Source organism: Tubulanus polymorphus, chromosome 5 (assembly GCF_964204645.1).
Source record: "Tubulanus polymorphus chromosome 5, tnTubPoly1.2, whole genome shotgun sequence".
In the NCBI taxonomy this organism is placed as follows: Eukaryota; Metazoa; Nemertea; class Palaeonemertea; order Tubulaniformes; family Tubulanidae; genus Tubulanus; species Tubulanus polymorphus.
Genome location: NC_134029.1, coordinates 3,297,684 through 3,321,075, shown reverse-complemented (window position 1 = coordinate 3,321,075; position 23,392 = coordinate 3,297,684). Strand labels below are relative to the sequence as shown.

At 38.4% G+C, this 23,392-nt stretch overlaps 1 protein-coding gene across 3 annotated transcripts in view; it reads left to right on the top strand.

Annotated features, from left to right (window-relative positions):
• Window positions 1–20,889, top strand: part of LOC141905025 (uncharacterized) — a 101,363-nt gene extending 80,474 nt beyond the window's left edge. For all 3 annotated transcript variants that reach the window (XM_074793736.1, XM_074793735.1, XM_074793734.1), the window contains 5 exons: window positions 14,280–14,462; window positions 16,753–16,965; window positions 18,505–18,624; window positions 18,774–18,914; window positions 18,999–20,889. In XM_074793736.1, the coding sequence (XP_074649837.1) occupies window positions 14,280–14,462; window positions 16,753–16,965; window positions 18,505–18,624; window positions 18,774–18,914; window positions 18,999–19,070 (729 nt within the window). In that variant the 3' untranslated portion in view covers window positions 19,071–20,889. The remainder of the gene's footprint in view (window positions 1–14,279; window positions 14,463–16,752; window positions 16,966–18,504; window positions 18,625–18,773; window positions 18,915–18,998) is intronic.
• The last annotated feature ends 2,503 nt before the right edge of the window (window positions 20,890–23,392 follow it).

Here is a 23,392-nt window from a genome sequence, read left to right as displayed (position 1 = left end):
GACCCATCGTTAGTCTTCAGTTTTGGAATTGCTTTCTTTTTCAAGAGAGACGTTCTGACAGAAAAATGTCAAATATGCGACTTATATGAGCAACATAGAATATGAAATGACTGAACACACAGTTATTGAGATACTCTCAAATCTGTCGCATCATGGACCTTTCTCGAGAAACATTTTGACTAGATTATACTGAACAATTGGATGTATCGAATGTGAAGTGAATTGTGGATTTTAAGCTGCGTAAAGTTTCTTTTCGCGAAATTTAAACGTCGATATATTTAAATGGCGGTGTTTATGAAACTCGTCGAAGCGCCGAAGGAATTAAAAATGGCTGAAAGTTTATTCGACGATGATAATGAGGAAGTGAGCTTCTTGAATAATGAACAAGAGGTCAGTAGTTTAAATGTATATTTATTAAGTGTTAATCTCTTATTGATATCCTATGTTAAACAATATCTTGAGATTTAGTTTAAAGCATCTAAACAAGAATATGTTTAAGTGTTAAGTTCTTTAAAAAGATGGTTAAGCCCTTCGCATAGATTCCCGTTTCATCTATTCTAGTACCTACCATCTGTTTTAGAGATCTGTTTTTTCTTACACAGGATTTCCTAGGCCCTGGGTAAAGTCTGTTTCTAAACTAGCCGTCTCTCTCTCATTGATTTCGTAGTACTAAACTTTCCCTCATTGTTGCTAGTAATTCAATTTTGAACTTTTCACCTACATGTTTTTTAAACCGTTCAGGAAATACGTAATGGCAGTTCATTTACTATTAATCAGCGTTGATTTTTCGAACACCTCATTATGCTGTGTTTAACTGCATGTGTCGTTTGTGGTCGAGCTGCAGGAGTATTAATCAAATCTTTTCAGTGAGTATAACAGCATTTGCCACATATGGCAGTTAGATTTATTTGAACTTCAATGATTTTAGGGTGACGAGGGATGTGTTCACCTACAAAAACTGTAGCTTGGAGTGAGATCACGATTAAACCGCTGTGTATCGACCCGTTAAGTTTTTAGAAACGTATAGTCGATGGAAATGAACTGATTTTAACAAACTCAATCTCATGTTACTGGGTGCAGGAGCTATAGGTGCTCTAGGAGAAACATGTATGTAAGCCTGCAAAAACTGAGTGACCACGATCAACCTTCTTCCTTACAGTTCTAGGAACAATTCGACTCAAGATTTAAAACGATGAACTGATTTTAACGACCCCGGGTTTGGGTGCTGCAGTTGCTCAAAGGGAAGTTATGTATTACATCACTGTTTATTCTATATTCGATGCTTGATTCCCGATAGAAATCGATTTCGTGTAAAAAGCCAGGCGCGATGATCGATCTCGGTAACAAATCTCGAAAATTGATCCCGCATTTGCGTGCGCGGAAGATTCATTACTGAAAATAAATTTTGCCCCATAGCGTTGACGCGAAGTTCTCCTGCTAGTTCACTGCACGGATAAAAAGTGAAATGTTACAGTTACTGCTGCTGCTGCTGCTGCTGCTGCTGAAATGTTATTTCAGCGAACGAGAATTGCATCGAAAAATCGTCAAACATGAAAATTGAATAGCGAAATCGATGTTGAAATTGAATGATTGCTTGTGAAAATAGACACTCGTGACGCACGCACATTTACTGTTTAAACATTACCACGATTTATCAGCTCCTCTTGTCGACAGATATAGAGTGTGTTCGCTTTTTGGTAATTTCTGATCAAATAGCACCAATTAGATTTCTATTTCTGTATAACAACCTAAAAAGGGGATCCATGGCAAGTTTTGTGGGTCTTGCCAAATTCTTGAAGGCAAATTGAATAGGAATGGGAATTCTGGCAGGAAAATATCTTATACCACAATTTGCTACAAAAGCGTGTCCAGACGTGACTACATCTACAATTGTAGTGTAGTAATTACTATTCTAGTGCTCAGTTACTGTACAAATATTGAAAATATGATCAAAACCAGACTCATCTCAAGTTTATTTCTAAATAAACCACTTATTTTAATGTTGAATTACCCTCAATTGTCTTGAAACTACTCCCAAAAGAAATGCCAGGTAGTCTGATCTGTTTCAGATAAATGGGCGCACTCGGAATATTGAGGATCTTGCAGGTATCTCATAAGACCCCTCGGTTGCACCCTTGTTTAGTTAACTGCTCATCTCTTAATAAATGGCTTTTGTTTTTCATTCGCTGATTTTCCCTGTTTGTCTAATGCTGCGAGGAGAGTAAACTGATTCCTCACAGGTCGGTTGTGTATTCCGGGTTTAAACGTCGGCTCCGCAGCCGGCGCTAACCAAGGCGAAAAACCGAGCGAAAAGAAATATTCCGTGCAAGACGTATTAATATCGATTACGTCAAATGCGAGGGTATCTTAAAAGCGCTAAGAATAATGCGTAATAGATGGTGACGGTGGCGGAACGTATCTAAATGTAATTTATTCCGTCACATTTTCGCGAAACAATGTTGACAAATGAGAATTGTAGCGTTGTGTCGTTGGGGGGTTTGCAGCGTGATATAAAGAGTTGTTTTAAGGTGGTGGAATTATTGATTACCCGACACAATTTATTCGGAATGATTTTCTTATGCCCGGTAACATATGTGGGCTGATTGTTTAGACTGTAGATGTCAATCTTCAAGTTTTTCATTTTACGCATGTTGATAGTGATTAATAAAATATGGTATACAATACAGAGGTCCTACTTGGGCATGAGGTGTTGAAATTTCCAAAAGTAATATTTGATAGCCATACCGCTAGTATAGTTATAGCCTTGAAATAATAGATTTATGATAACAATAATAGTAATGATAATGATGAGTAATATGATGATAATACAATTAGACTTTCATCTGAATCTTCAGATTCGAGACCATTTTAACGCGCTTTGCCGTTAGAGAGTATAGATCTGGTAGTTACTACGATGATATATGATTCAGTGGTTTATCAATGGATAACGCACCGGTTGACTAGCTAACAGACTTTTCCGCCGATTTAACACCGGTCGCTGTGAACGACCGCCGATCCGTGAATTCTCGAACCAGTCGGTTCATGTTGATTGCGTTATTTTCCCGGCGACTGCAGCGGTCAGTCGTGCGGTCGATTCTCCACGGCCGTCTAACCCGATCTCATCGGCTTTTTTCGAACGGTAGCTTTAGGTATAAATCACTTGATTCCTTAGCGATAAATGAGAGATGGATCGGTCGTTCATGCTTCATTGCTTCTTCATAGTTCATAACTCGCCTCGATCGAGAGCCTGTTAGGAAGTTCATTACTGTTGAAGGTGCAGCCTCAATTAAGTAAGGTGCCTATTGATTGGCTAGTTATGGGTTTCTCTGTTTGTAAAAGACATGCTGATTGGCTGAAAATGCCAACAGCTGATTTTTCAATGACGATAGATCGAAATGATCGAAAAGATCATGCTTGGAATAGAACGGAATAGCAATGTTTATTTTTAAGATGTTACATTGTTGGATGTTATTACAAAAACGGATATACAGAAGAGGAATGAGAAACAACATGGCTTTACTCCAACCGCAATGTCACATCGTAATTTAGAATGTTCAGTATTTAGCAGTTATGTTTAAACGAAGCACGTACTACTATAACTGTGGTCATCAGTGTTTCATCCCCGGAGCTCATCCATCATCTTTATCTGACTAGTCGATATCATCATCATTAGTTTTTATCAGCGCTGCCAGCTCATTTTTATGGCTGACGTCCTATGACTAAGATGACCAACAGGATTCGATGTTCAAGGCAATAAATTCTAATATAGTTAATATGTTTTGACCGACTGTACTGGTCATCCTCTCTGTCAGGTCAAGAACGTTCTGGCTGAAAAATGAGGCTCGGAAATTATGACTGTACTAATCTGCTGGTTCTGAGTTGATGAAGTTGACGAGATTTACTACCAAAACAACCTTAGGTTTATTCATAGTTGAAGCAACTGAACATAAGCTGCGTTCATACTTGTCAATTCTAATTTGGCCCGCACCAAATCGGTGCTATGCGTTCAAATACATTTTTATATCAGCTATTATCACTGGTCCAGCTAGACTCGACATTGTGATTGACGGGCAATAAAAGTTAAGTTCGAGAAATAATCCATTCCAAAATTTAGAACGGACCTGGGTCAGTCTTTTTGGTCAGTCTAAACTGGTTTGTTCTAAAATGGAACAGACCATATTCTCAATTCGTTTGTTCCATTTATGAACAGACTTTTCGGCGGTGTGAAGACTGTCCATTCCAGATTTTTGCGGACTAAATTTAGAATGCTCTCAATAATGTATTGTGGACAGGGCTTAAATCTGGTCTTGTCGCAATGAACATTGCAACCAGCAGCGCAGAGACATGGCACAGTAACAGCACAGCAGAAACCTGTCAACTTTGTAATAATGCATATACGCGGATTCAGTCGCGTTTCATCGATACATGATTTCATTGTGTAATTACTGGCGGCAACAGCACGTGCTTCGACTGTCTGAGCTTCAATTGACATTTTGCGCTAATTGCAATTAATTACTCGATGTAATCAATATGAAGACGTGATCGTTTTATCGTTTTATTCACAAGCAGCAGCAGCAGCAGCAGCAGCAGCAGCAGCAGCAGCAGCAGCAGCAGCAGCAGCAGCAGCAGCAGCAGCAGCAGCAGCAGCAGCAGCAGCAGCAGCAGCAGTATCAAGATCATGAAGAGTTGGAAGATATTCATCTTCAACTGTCTTCATTATCTCATCTCAAGAATGTGACCAACATTTCTGTCACCGTACTTCAGATCTATTGTGATTCATAGCATCATTTTCGCTTTCTCATAATGCTGATAGTAGATCTCTGGTCTTAAGTTGTTAAATTAGCTTATGACCCAAGATTGTATTGTCCAGTCTTAGATCTAATCCATGGCAGTGCAGTTACCCCATGAGCTGCATGATTGGTAAATCCAGTCCACCCAATATTCCCTTCTCTACAAACTTCTTTTTTCCAATTAATTGATATATGCTGAATGCAGGTTTGCCCTAGATTTCATCAACTTCTGAAACTGATTTTTTAGCTACCAAATGAAACTGGTGTTTAATGTTATAGATCGCTTACATCTGCGATTACTGTTTGCCAGTTTGTCAAGATCACACAGTTCCTGTATTAATAAGAAACTATTTAGTTGAACAAATATACACTGCTCACTTGGTATTTACACAAGAACATCACTAGGACATCACCTGTTGAATCGTCAATATTTATTCATCTCAACTTATGATTTGATATCGTCATAAGTTTTCAAGTTATTGATGGAAGTTGGTAAGCTCATCATCACTGTATATGTACAAGCATACAATATCTTCCTGTAAGTATGAACATCAGTGGAGAAGATCTTTCTTCTGAAATTCTAGAAAAGAATCAGAAAACTTATTTAACGATATTTAGCACAATGTTAAATCTTCTTACCTTCAATGTTAGAAGTAAGTTGAAATGGTATTCACTTCTTGAGTTTGTGCATATTAAAAGAGGTATACAAATGATTGAGGTTACATAAGGGGTAGACCATTGTTGAAACACTGTCCGTGTTTCAACAATAATATAAAATCCCACCACACTAAAAATGAGAATAAATAAGTTTCAAATTTATCCTTGAGCTAATGGTTTATTCAACGTTTCAACTTCGCCAGTGTCATCTTAAGGAATACCTAATAGAAGGGGTATATTTCAAACATCTCTCACCAATAGTTCAGGTTTTAGGTTGACTACAATATTCTTCGTTCCAATGTTGATTAATATTCACGCGCACACTTTACCCAAGTCCCCTGATGGACATGAGTTTTCTACTATTATCTATTCTATTATTTGTGGCAGTGTTAATGTGCCCATTACCCTCGCTACTTACTCGCTAAATATTGTCAATTCTACACTTTTCATCTCGGTTTAAATTCACTGTGTGTTCCAAACTCATTTATTACATTCAGGTGATTATATTCCTATTTGGGAGTACTACAGTCATCCGCGGAAATGAGCTTTTAATCACGTCGGGCATAAACTAACTGGCTTCTCTCAAAGCCTAATGTCAATTTCTCTTCGAGATAAACATATAATTAGATATCCATTCTGCTTAATTATTTCAATCGGATCAATTCGTGATGAATTATGGCAGGACGTGATGTTAATTTTTATGAAATATGAAAAATTGAAAGCGACACTGATAATTTCTTTCGAACTGGAATTTTTATGAGGCAATTTTGAAGTCGATTTATTTTCGGAATTGCTTCCGTAGGTGCTGTAACCTTGACTTGACGAAGCAAATTTCTTCGTCAAGTTCTATTCATTGAGCGTGCGTCGCAAAATAAACGTTTACCAATACGATATTGGCGCTGGGTGCTGCCGCAATTTAGCTACAATTGCTATTGGCAACATGGCTGAACAAACCCGGGAAGCACACGGCGCGCTGACAAGAACGTATTGACAGTTCTCGTTTGGCGTGGTCGAAAACATATTCGCAAACATTGTTCACCTTCAAGTCATGATTGTTCATTCGTTCAGCTAGAAAACATGCTTGAAATAAACCAGAAGACGCATTAACAACCTATCAAAGACAATGTGGTATACGTGTGCGCCTTACCCTTAGGAGCAGTTTCAGTATTTCACTTTCACAGAAATTATGATTACCAACAAAAGTGTATTAAACATTGTTTTTCTTCCCATCCAGCAAACTACATCAATGGCCGTTATAAGTGAACACGTGTCTACCCTTAGGAGCAGTTTCTGTAAGATTCATAGCAATTGTGATTACCAAATCTAACCTATCATTGTTCTTTCCCACCGATGTGGAAACCTCTTAAATGAGTTTGGTCGATAAACGGCCGAGTCTGGGAATATTGAAATATGTCCCGCAAAAAATATGTCGCTTCACTGTGAAACGCCTTATCTGCAAAACAACGAGTACAGGACATAATTTTCATTTTCATTTTATCCGAGATATTGATGAACATAGATGAATATTTCAATATGATTCAGTGTGTAGAGATGATAGCGATGCCCCTGAGGTGCGTCTCCGTGAACACCTGCTGTTTAATGATAACCGATGCAATCTTCGAGACTTTCTTTATTTCTGAGAACTCATCATCGGTATCGGCGGCATCAGATTTTTCAATATCGGTTTCTATATATGTGTGTATAATGATAACAACATGTGTCGTAGATGGTAATTACATCCATGCCTCTCATCTCCAGTTCATGATTTATAGTTCCTAATTGGCTCTTTAAGCCTCATATTTTGTACAGCGATGATATACGCTTCCGCGAGAAAAATTCATCGCTCCCAAAACGGATGTAAAAACATCAACTGCTTGAGAAATTATATATATATATATATCTGAAACATGCACTGGAGGCAAACAGGAAACAAACTCAGATCTGACTACAATAACTATTGAGGGTGGGTTCTCCTTTTTTTTTAAGAGCTCAACTATTCCCAAAGATATCACTTTCAGTTTAACTGCTGTTTTGATGTAAAATTACTCTTAGTTTTGGCTACTGCCTTGTGTGATTGTAGCTATAATAGGCGACATAAGATTCTACCCCTAGTTATCAGACACTAAGTCACTGAGTCGTATGTGTCTAACTTCGTTCTAACTTCGTTATAATTATCCTTGATTGATAAATATTGAATGATGATATTACGCGATTCAATGTACCTCGGCGAATACCAATTTAGATTGACAATGGAAAACCAGTTTGCCTTTATAAGCGGGCAAGTTACTGATTATCAGTCTATCGATATTACGGCTTTTGCTATTCACCGTATTTCGATAGTTTCATATTATTATATCGAATTGAATCGTCGATCGCTGAGATCCGCGCTAAGTGTCCGAGTTAGCCGACCGTGACAGTTCCGTCGAATTCAAATTCGACTATATTGAACGCCGCACGGAAATGAAATTCATTAAGTCGACTTTGAATATCGAATATAACATAAATCAATACGTCGTATATTAGCCCGACTCTCGGTTTAAATAGGAAAAGTTAACAGTAGTTTTATGATATCGATATAAGCCTTATCGGTGTGTGGTTTGACGATGTGCGATGATATTCTTTTCGTAGACGGATATTAACTTATCCGATTTTCTAATTTGATCCGATATTGGTGAGACTTGCTAATAGAGAGAGTACCTGCGCGGATAGACGGACAGATGAAATCCAGTAAGACGCACCTGTCTGGTGCTGGGGATAATTGACTGTTGTCATTGGATATTCAGAAAATGCATAAATTAATGAAAATCGTTATTCGCGTTTTAGTCGCCGTCAGTCATGAGACACTTGACGTTTGTTCTAGGATCGAAACAACATCTTGAACTGTGATGATGTAGAATATCCCGGCTGAGGTGCAGCAGCGGCCGAGTGGGTTGAGGGCATTGATCTTTCACTGGTCTCTCACTTCATGAGACGTTGAACCCACTGAAAACTCTTGAAAATCTGAATTTGCCAGAAATGTATGAAGCAAAATATGTAAGATTGCTTTCTATTTCCATCTTGGATCCTAAATCCATATAACGGATGCCTGTTAGCCATCTTGAATCGACAAGTCCTGTGTTTTAGTAATCACAACAGAGAAAGCTGAAAAATGGGTGAGACGATTTTGCTGTTTGTTTCCATCCTGAATCGTAAATCGATGCAATTCTAGTGGTAACCTGTTAGCCATCTTGAATCGACAATTCCTGAAGGTCTATTTTGACGTCTTGTGTCTTAGTAATCACAACGGAGACCACTAAAAAATACATGCTCCAATTCCCCGGACGAGCTTCGGGCCATTGGCTGATGGACGAACATCGCTGGAAGATTAATGGACTGTGTCTCGTTGGGTCAGTCTTGTTTTTTCCATCAATCTCCACCGAGTAGAGATTTGGCGTGACAGCTTGAGGACAATGTTGACCGCGGCGATGGTTATTATCGGGCCGACCTTACATTAAAGGGTCGTGTATTCAACGACGCGACGATCGCCCGCGTTCTCCTCTTCATCGTCTAATACGATTATCTATTTGTAAAAGCGTCTTACATAAAGAATGAGATGCTGTGGTCTTCGTCGTGCGATGGACGGCTTTTGACCCGGTGCGAATTAGTTCGCCTCATGCGGTCGGCTCGTGATCTTGTTTGTATAGATTTGGCTTCGAGGATCGGCGGTTTCTCTTGATAAAAGATAATCCGAAATATCGTCCAAAAAAAAAAGCGAATCGACGATGAAGTCATTTGGAAAATTCGACTCTTTTGCCTTTTTCAAAGCTGGCTTTGTATCGGTGTGTTATTAGATTATGAACGCATGAATTGCAATGATCAAATATGGAAAAAGTTCGTTCTGGACGATTTCAAGTGACATTTTTTCGATATGACTTCAGCGACTGGATCTTCTATAGCTGCGTTCACGCTATCACAAGTTTTAATTTGACCCTTACCCGCAATGGACCAATTTAGAATGATCCAAATCAATGCTGCACGATCGCGCATGGTCCAGCTAGATGCATCACTGATGACAGGCGATGAAAGTAAGATTTCCATTCACACGCAGAGAAATAGTTAGGGTTTTCTGACTTTCGTCGAAAACCCTCTTGAAATTCTGTTGATTATTATTATTATATATTTTCCGCCGATTTCGTCAAATAAAATTTATCTTCATTCAGATTCGGCAACTGACAGCTTCGAAACGAAATGTATAAATTGATACTGTAATAACGGTCTCTCTGAACCAACAGATTGTCTGAATGTACTTTCCATCCTATTTGAAACTTAAAATTACTTATTAGGTTACTGTAAATAAAGAATTGAATTGAATTGTTAGACAACAAGCACCAGCGAAATAACAGTTTGTGACGTCATTTAGTAAGTAAATAAAGGAGGGCTCCGAGAATTTCCAAATCATGGGGGACTATACTGGGGTTAGACCATTCAACCAAAAAGAGGATTGCTCCGATTATATCCAAATCATCTCATTTTATTTTTGCCATCGAATACCCGGTAATTAATTTTTCCTTTCGATCGCATGCATCCAGAAAACCCGTTATCGCTGCTTTGCAGCTATATTTCATTTTGAAATTGGGGCCACAGTTGCTCAAAAATTGTTTAAAGATAACCGGCCGTTAAATACCATAGTACAGTACGGTAACAATGTAATTTCAATTGTCACCATATCAACTATCCACTGGTTAACTCTAACCAACTTTTGAGCAACCGGCCCCGGAACGGACTTTTTGCATCTGAATAAGTCGTGTGAACACTTCCCAAATTGATAGATAACTCAGATATCATTCTGAATTCTGCCTAGATTTCGTAACAAATCAAATCATTGTAGTTGATTTCTTTATGACGCCCAATTCTATAAATTTTCATTTTCTTAGCTTGCAGCGTTATATCGTGTGAGCGTAGTAAATCATATAGTAGGCGTGTGCCATTGATTGTCGGTGCACGGTTGCACACGGTAAAGAGGAATTATTCATTTATTCGAGGCAAACGGGTTATTAAAATTTCAATGAATTTCCTTCATAATTCACATCCGGACAGGTTCAACCTTTTATTTCGGATCGGATATTCTTTGACGAAGAATCTAAGTGAATTGAATTGAGGATATAAAGAATCGGAGTGATTAATGGTTGTGTAGGAAGGTTTATTTCAACTCCATCTCGAGGATTACTGAAAGAATAGCGAATTTCACTGGAAGGCATTACCACAAGCTGTTACCAGCGCAGACACTGTCTGAATAATAAATTTATGGTTAATGTTTTGCCATTCGTTCGTCGCGGGGAATTTTATCTTATGAAAATTTATCATAGATAAGACAGAATCTATAACGCTATTAGGCAGTGTAAGATTGTATTGGAGTCGTCAGTTTTAGTACATTGTATATATATATATATATATATATATATATATATATATATATATATATATATATATATATATATATGTATATAAGCAGCGATTACACGAGTGTTTTTGGCCAGTACCAAATTAAGCCCGGAACAACTGGTCACATAGATGCCAAATGGGCCCGTGCCTGTTTGGTCCAGGCTAAGTCTGGCCTGACCAAATACATCGGACCAGACTTCATTTTGTTTAGTATCTAGTGAGTGGTTTGCCTGTGAACGCTCTCTAATTAGGCATGGACCAAGTTTTATTTGGGTCTGTACCGTGGCAATTTGGCCCGGGCCACGGCTATAGTCTTAATATTAGAACCTGCTTTGGCTTGGTTTCATAGACTGTTTCATACTCAGTTTGTCAGTTATTTCCGTGAACTGGAATCGAGTAGATATTTTTATCATTGATTGATGCTATAAGTGCGGTTATTGAACACTATTATAATCGGATGAAATTGATAATTCTTTGTCATTGATTCAAGCATTAATAAGATAAGCCGGTGTAATTTCTCACTGCTGTCAAAGAAGATTGAAATTCATGATTTATCATATTTAGATTTTATATACACACACATTTGGTCGGATTCACTTTTTAAAAATCTTCGCGATGAATGAGATTTTATCGATTTTTTGTTTAGGAACGTCGAACAATGGCATGCTTACATATGGAAATTGGTTTCGACTTTCGGAACCGCTTCCTTGAAAGATCGACTTCAAACGTAATCTGGAAATAGGAAGAAAGTTTCGAATCTGTTTCCGGGGGCGAAGTTGTAACGCGTGCGAGTTAATTTCCTGTACTCGCCGAGGAAACCTGTGTATTACCGTTAGCCGATGATCAAGAGCTTTTTTTTGGTTTTTTTAAAAGGCTTGTCGTTAAACGTAACGTAATTACTGTAGAAATGGAAATAGCGCTCGCTGTTAGGTTAGCCATGAGAACAGTCGAGACTGCTGCTGCTGCTGCTGCTGCTGCTGCTACGGCTGTTGCCGCGTAGTTGAAAGCGCAATCGAGCCGTTCGACGCACTTTTGCGATTTCGCGTATATTGCCGCAGCGGTGACAATGACGATGCGAGGAAATAAGTAAAATTCGATCGGGCTAAGCGGGATTTATGATTCTTAAGTTAGCTGTAAGCGCACGAGAAGCATTTCGTGTCAATACTTGTTCAGCTGTGTATGCGTACAAAGCTTCATACATACATTTCTTCAGACACTCGAATGCCTTCTTAGCGTCGACTAATGATACGTAGAGTGATGTGAACTCACCTCGCAATATTTAACTCATCCAGCGTCTATTACGTATATTCATCCTCATCACAGAATACATATTTCACCGAAAGTTTTACGTCAAATAAAACGTCGCTGGTTAGGATAAATAATACGATTTTCGTGTTCATTAGTTAGGATTATTTCATATGACGACGGATTAGTTCTCTTCAAAAACATGATTATTTCGTTATCGATCAAGAAGTGATGACAATGATGATGATGACGATGATGATGATGATGAAGGGATAAAGTATCAGTGGATTGTATATGTATGATATGACGTGAACAATGCCACATATGTTATCGCATATATCTGAAATGAGTCTACGTTTGCTCGGATTAAAGAAAGCGACCACCGAACAGACGTGTTATACCGTCTGCCCGAGCTACGACCTCGCATACCTCGACGAAGAAGAATGCGGCGAAGAGGTACGTATATTCACCTAAACGCGGTGATAGGTTTTAAAAGGTGGCAATAAGTTTTAAATAATGATAATAATAATAATGATGATAATGTCTTCATTTTGATATCGTAACAGTATTTGTAGGTGCGACAATTCTGCATCAATCGATCATCTATAGGTGGCGATCATCTCTGATGTGGGTTTTTTGCCTTTCCCTAAATTTCACAGTTATAGGGGGCGGCACTGTATATTACATTAATCTATCCATTGTTAATAATTGGATGATATTCGGTGCTCGTGGAGATTATTCACAATTTTATGACGCCCATAAACAACTGTTGTCCATAGATAGCCATAATACGGCGTGATTATGAGTTGATAATTCTATTGTTGAAGCTGTTATTGTACTGGATTATACCTGGGCATGAAACCACTGCCACGCTGAATTGATGAAAGAATTTTGATTAGAATTGATGTTGTTGATGTTGTTTATGATTGATCTGTTTTGTTTTCAGCTGTTGATCATTTCATAATTCATACTTCTGAAGCTTTTATTGAGTTTGACATGGAATGTATTGTCGCAGTCAACTTTTTTATCTTCCCTCAGGTGGGGATTCCTGAACCTGTTGGTTTGATTAGCCATTTTAAGCCAATCAGAAAACATGTTTCATTTTAGCCCGGGTTATTCTATCCATGACAATTGCTGCGGAGATTATACGAAAGGCCATCTGATTGGTGCTGCATGATTTTTTGCTAACTTCGCTAATCAGACAGAGGTTCCTGTGATTTATGAATCCCTCGAGGGAAGATGACTTTTCCTGAAATTCCAGGTTGCGAAAGTTTGAAAGTTTGGAAGTTATGTCATATGTAGATGATTTGTCATTCTCATATTATATTTTGTGATACAGTTACAGTTGTTATATTGAACTACACCCACACATCCTCCCACTTATACTACCAAATCATTTCTTATGAATAAACAAAGCCGCTGTTTGCCACACAAAAATACAAGCCTCCAATAATGATATGTTTTCTTTCTCTGCCACTGAAAGTAATCAGATTACGAGCAACATGTACAACAGCTATAAACTATAAAATAATGTTTCCTGGCTAGTGATGCCAAATCGATGGGATTCATTGAACATGATTAAGTACGGGGATCAGGACGATAAATTGGCTCGTGCGCGCGCGCCTGCGGGACCAGCTGCGTTAGCTTGACCGGGGTTGATGTTACCAAATTACTCCCATTGTTGGATCCTGGCCCGACTTACGCAAATTGAACCAATTTCGCAGCTTTAGTCGTACTTTCCATTGATAATGATTGCTTGCTATATCCGTGGTTGGGAAATTTCGATTTGCACAAAAATATCTGATTCTGATTCCCGTGGTTGTAAAGTCGATTTAGATCCTGTTAATGGTGGAAGGGCGCATCCAAAAAACTCATTACATGCGCTGGGAGCTCTTCAGATAACACAACTAACAATGTACAAGACAGGAAATATATGTAAAAATACTAAATAGGCATCTTTTTACACATCCCCCTTGGCAGGGATTCAAACCTGATGGCATCGCTACACTCAGCCATGGCATGAAATTCGGCCACACCAGACCGAATCAATCAGATAAATAGATTGTCTTTTTACAGCTTGACAGAATGCAAATTTACTAATTATCGTTCTGAATTACCAATTATTTCACAACGTTATGGAAAACTTTGATATTTTTGTTTTGACAGGCTCAACTCATTGCCCAGTCCATTGGGCAGGCCTTCCAAGTGGCCTATATGGAGTTCCTCAAGGCCAATGGCATCGAGGACCCCGGCCTGATGAAGGAAATGGACTACCAAGAGGTGCTCAATCAGCAGGAGATATTCGGAGAAGAATTGAGTTTATTCGCGAACAGAGATACTCAAAAAGAAGTAAGTAATCTTTGATTTTGAGATTATGAATCAGAAAGATTAAGTATTTCCAGTATGGTATATGTTTATGCGGGTTTATAGTATAAGTGTTAGGATGTCACTAGCCTCCCATAGTTCCCATAGCCTACCTTCCATATCCCCTGTTTATTCCGGGTATCTTAAAGCGTAACGTCAGTCATTACTATAATGAAAGCGTGTGAAAGCAATCTTGTTGTTTGACCATGGGGCTAATTGTTAATAACGCCATGTTTTCTGCCGTCAGCGATTTCTTTAGATCTTTGCTCTCGTCCGAAATTAGGATACATGTCATGCGCTAGGTAATAAAATCACATGTTTCAGAGAATGCCATCGCGTCGGTAATAACCAGTTATTTCCTGCGCTTACAGCAATGTTATGACCCTCAATAAGCTACAATAAACAAGCATATGATGGAAGGCTGCCGGGCGTTCGGTCACCTGGTATATCGTGTCTTGTGTACTGTTAATCAATGTCTACTCTGATATTACTGAAGTGATAGATGTTCTAATTCAACCCCTGTGTATGATTTCATTAATAAACAATCTACAATGACGAACATCACACCACGTAGAGACAAAAAAGTTGAGGCTTGCTCCGAATGAAATTCTATCTGCCTTGACCGGTGTATGAACCAGACTTCTGACTTCCATAATCCAGCCAATCATCAGTGATCAAAACATCAACAAATGACGAACAATTGCTTTTTCCTTTTCATTCATTATCAGAGACACAAACAAACATGAATCGACTGAGCCAATGAAACATCAACTATGTAGAGTCAATGAGAGACATCAACTATGTAGAGTCAATGAGAGACATCAACTTTGGCGTCAATGAGACATCATCTCTTTGAGTCAATGAGAATCAATGATTTAGTGACATCGCATGATATTTTCGCTGCTGACATAATTGATATTTATTCGCATGTTTAGCTCATCATCACACACAAAGACTTGTTGGTAAGATCTCGCCCGTGGCCATTATCATTTTTCAAGTGTCATTACGTCGCAGTTAGGAGCGGCTAATGCGCTGAAATTTGACGCCAGACGCGACGGCGGCCATTATTCGTGTTACGCGGTTGTCAGCGGCGATGTAGCGGTCAGTGACGGCGTAATGGCGTTTTCGGCTGATGATTTATTTCAGCTTGTTGACGCCGATATTGGCGAGAACCGACGCAGGCCGAGCTAAAAGCTGATTTTGAATTGCAGATTTCGTGTTGCGATGGTGAACGAGATAGATTGATCGCAATGAAAGTAATTCACGCTACTTCACTAAGTGGCAAATAATAAGTCGGAGCGATTCTTCACGAGTTGGCCTCTATCCGGGCAATAGGTTGATTCATTTGGTTTTACTTAACATCGCAGTGTCATCATATATAAGCCGCCTTCGCACTATTACTAGTTAGTCTGTTCTAATTTGACACGTACCTGGAATGGTCCAATTGAGGACGGACCAAATCAATGCTGTGTGTTAACACACGCTTTCAAATCAACTGTTATCACTGGTCCAGCTAGAGGCAACACTGTAGGTTGTCAAACATTTCTATTCATATTCAGAGAAATGGTCTGTGCTAAAGTTAACCTGGATCCGTCCTATTTCCTATTCATTTTGTCTTTGGTTTGAAATCGAACAGACTTTTCGCTAGTGTGAACGCTTGGTCCTGTCCTCAATTTGAATGGACGAAATTTTGACCGTTCTAAATAACGTAGCGTGAACACAGCTTTTAACCTTGACCTCGATTATTGACCATTTGAATGAACAGCTTGACTTAATTGAGAACACTAAAAGCAGTATTTCAATGCGACAGTAACAGAAAATACTCTCGATAAAAGTGATATATTCTCGAGCGTCAGGAGTCTCGCGGATTATACAGTAAATTCACCATTCAAGAATATCGTTATGTCGTTTATGGCTAAAAGCAGAATCATCGTTGGGAATCATTAAACCAGCCTACCACGCATATCGTCTATAAATACTTAATGATCTGTTCAACCGTAATAAAAGCCTATTCAGTCTCGCTCTCTGATTGAACTTTGTTTATCGCCTTCACCACTTGTTGTTCATCGTTAACCCTTCATTCCCAAAACAATTCCTTCGAAAATCTTGATTTTTGTTAAAATTCTTCCTCAAATTACATTATATTTACTGGGGTATAAAGTTACAAATTTCTTTACCTATCGTCTAGCTATAAGATTTTTGCTATCTGAAGGAGGAAGCCGCACATTAATGAGCTAACCCATATTTATCTATCATGCATTTATCTATTTCACAGGTTATAGTGCCTAAACTAAAAGGAGAACCTCTCGGAGTTGTGATAGTTGAGTCCGGCTGGGGTTCAATGGTACCCACAGTTGTATTAGCGAACATGTCCCCAACTGGTGCTGCTGCACGCTGCGGCCAACTGAACATCGGAGACCAGATTATGTCCATTAACGGAGTCAGCCTCGTCGGTCTTTCCTTGACATCGTGTCAAAGTTATATAAAAGTGAGTATGACGAATCTATGATGCGTTCTGATTCTATAACGCTAATATTGCATTTTGAGTATTGTGTTTCTGCACTCAGAACGAACAATGCTGATGTTTTTCACTAAAATGTCGCTTGGTCTATTGTGAGCTTCTCGTTGAGAATTAGGAGACTGCTTGCATGATCCATTGCCACACCAAGAATACTGAGATCTTTAATTACCCATTTATTTCACCTCTATCTTTTCATTCTCTATTTTATTACTATTTGTCCCGAGCCATGGTCAATGAAATCTTACTAAAACATAAAACACAAATTCAATTTAAACATTTTGAAAAACGAAAGTGTTGAATCTAGAAGTAAAGGAACATTTGTGGTTTGAAACTAGTGTGCATGTGCCACTTGAAAATCTGTCATACGACTGAATTAGATTTCTCCTATAGAGCCTGTTTGTATAATGTCGATATATATGAATGTTTTGACACGATTATGCCTGTTTTTATATTCTAGGCGGTGAGTTGTTAAATGAATATGTTTTCACTGTGGTATGTTAATCACTCCTCTCTCTCTCCTCTCATCTTCCTGTTCATGTTATACACCATCACCATCTCATCCACATGTTCTTTGTGTTTTACCCATTTTTTCTCTAGCATGAATTTTACGATACTTGCCTCTTGTTTCATCTATTCACGTCGTCCCTCAAGATATCATTAACTGAGAAAGCGTTCTAGTATATAGCGAGATCATTATTTTCTACTTATAGCTTGCAAATAACCTTTTCTTCATCATTACTACTTACTATATGTACATTTGGATTGGTTTCAGTCCTGGGCTGTGAGGAAGACTCATGATTCAAATGGTTCATTTATTCATCAATTCATTTACATATTGATGTTCACGTGATTTTTTTGTTATATTTCACTCATTCCCACTACATTTACTGAGTTGATAGCTGTGTCTGTACCGGTAATGCGAGAAAAAAGGGTAGGCAACACCTCAGGGTAAACTTCAATGGCTGCTACCCTGGGATTTAAAAATACCGGTGTAGACACAGTTCAAAAGTATTCTTCACCACCACACCCTTTTTATATCAATGTTTCATTAAGGTAAGGTTCTGTTTGTATAAGAAAAAAAATTCGAATCAATTTTCTTATTTCGTCGTATATCATCATTTTACCAGTTACTTCTGCATCATTAATTTATTGGTAATAAATATTCACAGGCGTTTGTATCACGCAAATGGCAGACAAGCTCCGTTTGTCTCGGTGTATGGCACTGTTTATCTCAATGCATTTCGACCACAGTTCTGTATGCCATAAAATAAAAGTCCCGCTGATATTACAATAGACCATAAAAAATGCTGACAGGAGCAATCTGACTTTCTGACTCTCTGAAAAAAGTCTGAAATATTATAGTAATAAAACAACCCTTTTACTGGGTTTTTATGTCACTGCCTAGATAATTTGTTAGTTAGTTGATTATTCATAATAACCTTAGGCTTTTATGTGATAGATTTGATACCAAGTTTTCAACGTTTGTCGTCAAATTTTTATTTTCAGGCTGCTAAAAATCAGACAGTCGTCAAGTTAACGGTAGTCCAGTGTGCACCAGTGGTCGAGGTTTTAATAAAGCGACCAGATGTAAAATATCAACTAGGTTTTAGTGTACAAAATGGAGTGGTAAGTCGGCTAAGTAGGTGCTGGGGTTTTTCCCGGATGAAGTTGAATGTTTGCTTATAATGATTCCAAATTTACGCTGCATCATAAGCTGGGTTATCTCTAGTATTAGTATCAATCGATAAAATGAATTATGTTTTTTTCTTATTCAGATATGTAGTCTTCTGAGAGGTGGGATAGCTGAACGTGGAGGGGTCCGCGTCGGTCATAGAATCATTGAAATTAATGGACACAGCGTTGTAGCTGTGGCGCATGAGAAAATAGTGAATATGCTTGCAACATCAGTAGGAGAGGTGCGCTACTCTAAATTCATCACTCACTTATCTGTCCGTCTGCGCTAACAAATTTTTCAACTCCGAGAAATTTTATCTTTTCAGATTCATATGAAAACCATGCCGACGTCGATATATCGTTTACTGACCGGACAAGAGACTCCGCATTATATCTAGAGAATTATCGTGCATCGAAAAATAAACAAACACAATCATCAACGGAATAATTTCAATAACTCGGGGATTCGTGTCTTCGTCTGTTTATTTCGCTACCGCGCGTGATCACTGCTGCTGATTAGAAACAAAAATAAACGAACAAAGAATAAATTCATTCATTCCTCATTAGTCGCCTATTTTATGTACATGCACATATATGTACATTAGGATGCAATGCAGTTAGATACAATGCGTATATAGTATTCAGTACATTAGGATACAGCGTGTGCGAATGAATAATTGTCCTATGTACATTAGATGTGCAGATAGATACATTGCGCATCTTGATACAGTGGATACGGTGTACTTCAGTATATAGTATAAAACTATGTTCATGCGCGATGTACTATCAAAGATACAGTGGTTATTTTGTGATTCGCGTTGAACGTAGTTCTTCCAAAACAACAACAACAAAAAACAATGAAGACGTTGGTGATATCTAAATGTATATGTATATGATGTATACTATCGCGTGTGTGTGCTTTATGAGATCTAGTCTGTGCGTGTGACTTTCAGTAATAATGTCGTACTACTGTTTCTGCGCAAACCTTCACTTCATGCGAGGAAGTAAGACCTGCTTACAGTTTTATATATCGTATCACAGGTATTCGGATCATAACGATTTTATTGTAAAATACAGCCAGGTTTTTGTGAGGTCATCATGTGGCTGAAATATGATCTAGGTAGTCAAATAATTGAAATGAACAAATATTAACCTTCAGTGAATAGTTACTCAGACCTCTGTTGTCATCCCTCATTGATAATCTATTGATGAAACCTTTGAGAAGCTAACTTTATCCAGTAAGGTGTTTTAAAAAGCTTTTATGTATATTTTTTCAATCGTAATGTCTCAGTCTCATGACACAAGGAAGCTACAAGTCTTCATTAATGAGTCCATGATAAAGTAGACTCCTCTAAACTCTGTGAAATTCTGATGATTTGGCTCCGAATCGTTAAGCAGTTAATCGCAGACTATTGATGATCCAGATGAGTTTCGAAGGAGTCTACTGTAAATAGATAAAGCTCCCTGTTTCTTCAATCATTAAATGATCTATAATTGTACCAATATCCTGAGCTAATTGTGTAAAATGTCATATGATATTAGGTGCCGTTTTCTACTAAATAATTGTTCGAAATAGATATATTGATGCACCACCTGATTCTTGTATCTAACAGTAAACTTGTGTTCAAATCTTCACGACTTTGTTTAAGTATTGTTTGCCGACTATTTTTGGCAATCTCTAACCAACCTTGATACACATATTGTTGATTGTATTGATGACATGATGCTACATTTATGATAAATGACGCTACATTAAGTGGTGATGCATAGAAATTTGCTTGGGCCGGGTTCACTGATCAACCTAGGTTATAGATAGTATATGAAACCATGGACGTATAAACTAAGAGACAATACGTCCATGATGCAACCTATGAAATTAACATATTGTGGAGAAACTGTTTAATTTTGCAGCTAAAAGTTTAAAAAAAGATAAGAGATAGATTAGGAATTCGTTTATAGAGAATTAAAAAAACTTACATAATAGAATTAAGCTGTTCATTCCGCAGGCTCCTGTCCGATTCTTTTTTGTAAACTATGAACTATCTATCGACAGTGTAGTAGTGTAAATTTGTATAAAAGATTGAGGGAAAAAAGACGTCTTTGGGGGTTATATCGATGTAAATATAATTAAATGAAAGTATATACTATAGTAACTCTTTATTGGTGTAATTATTAAGGGGTTGCTCTTATGAAGGGTGAATAAATTATCAAATTAATTATGGCAAATAAATCAGTCGTCATTGTTTTTATTAACGAGCCTATGGTTCCCTTTTGCTATCACTAGCTGATGACGTCATACTTCCAATTCATTTGCCTGTCGTGAAAAGTTTCAGTAAAACAGGTGTCAGACTTTTTATCTAGATGGTCCCGAGATGTGATTTTTTCAACAGAGGTGTCATAGTGTCTATTTTAAGATCTGAAATTTCCTAAAAATCCGAACTCGATTGTTTCTTGGATCCAAATTACTTCAAACATGTTTGGTGAGCTACAAGACTTTTTGGTCTTTCATTTGATTTTCTCATTCCATTTCATTGCGTTACTCGTGCGACCGCGCTAAGAAACGCTTGGCTTTAAAAAAAGACTATCGACTCCAATCATGACCATTTCGCCCTCTAACGGAATGTAGACATTTGAATAGATTCTCTGGCCTGAGGCTATTTCAGGTTAACAGAAACAACACGGATTTGATGGCAGCACCGTACGGTCCAATAGTGGCATCTCCGCGAACTGATGTTAACCCCGGGCTAGCGCGCTCGCTACTCTACTCGCCGAATAGGATATATTTTCACTTTGCCCTTGTAAATAATTGCAATCGAATCCCCCCCTCCCCAAGAGAGGATGTGGCATCGAGGAAGAAACGACTAGCATTTGAATACCAAACCCCAATCGTTTTACCATTTCGCCATCTAGCGGTTTTCAGACACTCGTGAACAAATTATAAGTTGTATATGTACGTATATAAATAATTTATATCAAGTCAACAATGTGGACTTCAGAAATCATTCACTCGTCTCTTTTATCACTGTAAACAATCATCGAATCATCAAAGAATGTGATGAGTGGATAAAGCTATTTTCAAAGCTAAGAAATATTCATCTTGTCATTATTAACACTAAGCCCAAGGAAATCCATCGCTCAATGCTTACACAAATAGGGCAACTGAAATTCATAGAACTGAAAATGTTTATTAATCAATGAAACATAAATTTATCATTATAACATTTTAATTTTATTCTACATTAAATTGGGAGTGTAAGTCTCGATACTATGAGGAAGTGCGTCTTTCGCAGTTGGAAAATTAACAATGCGCAAGTACAGATACGGAATAGGACACAACTACAGATGACTTTAGCAAATCGATTCATTCAAACTCGAATTTATTCCTCCAGACCAGACTCACTGCCGGACACTCTGACGTAAAAGGTTCAAGGTCGGAATCGGTCGCCATTTCTTCGGTCGTAAATCTACCGATATTTTCGAAATACGACATCGAAAATCTCACTGGTAAAAACAATATCGCATTTTGCACGGGGATCATGCTGTCGAGCATCAGCATTTTCTGTATGATGACTTCGTTGTCTTGAATTTTGCCGTAGGCGTTCATCATGACGGCCACCAGAAAGTTCAGTAGCAATATGGACACCAACAAAACGAATGTAACGTGCATCAATGCGACTGCGTGCATGTACTCCGGATCTGATCTGAAATACGGTCGCAAATCTAACATATTCAATAACAGAAGAAAAGTGGAGTAGAATGTGTTTGCCAAAGTATCGAAATCAGGTTGACCCAGTGATGTTGACATGTTCGCCAACATTCCATGAAATGCCATCCCAAAAGAGGTGAATAAACAAACAGCGACGGCCATAAATAAAAACAGTTGTTTGAACATTCTTTGAAAACCAACGACGAAATGTCCGACTCTCGGTACGAGCTGTAAAAGTGATGTTATTGACCAGATTGTAGCGGTCGTTCCTAGCGTTACCCATAAGAAATATGTCGAACACATTTTCGCGTCGTGGAATCGTATGGGGCCCGAAAATACAAGAGGGGATATAACAGCTAACACGACACCGCTCATAAGAAGTCGGCATACTTTTATGAATCCCGATTGGAAGACATAGCCCCCTATCAATTTATGCTTCGGACGTTTGTAAACACCGTTCCTCATTTTCACCAGCGTGATGTAAATAACAAAATCAACAGCGACCAGAATTATGTAACACGAACTCATAACACTCGTAATGATGACGAAATTTTTGCCATCGGGTAGAATTTCGACGGTGAAATTTGTGAGCGAGGTGTTGCACACAGAGGACGTTGGATTGGTTTCTTGACTATTGACGCTTAGCAAAAAGGTAGCGAAATGCGCGGCAACAACGGCTACGTACGGCAACCAGAAATACGCGTAGCGCGACACCTTTCGGTGAACCCACGTTTCCAAAACCGGGCACTGACGCCAGAATTTACCGAAAGTGGTCAGCTCGTTTTCGGCGATGAAACAAAAGAAATGCGTCGGCGATTTCCGTGCTCTGTTTCCCGCAGTGTTCGACTCGTATTCACTGAAGTCATATCGGTACCGAGTCACCGGTCCTTTCATACCGATAACATTTCTGTAAACGCCCACTGTCGTCATTATCTCTTTACACAACTGAAACGTTCCAAATTTCGCCGCCAGTTCCAACGGCCGATATCCGAGAGCGTTTTCGGCGAGTAAGAG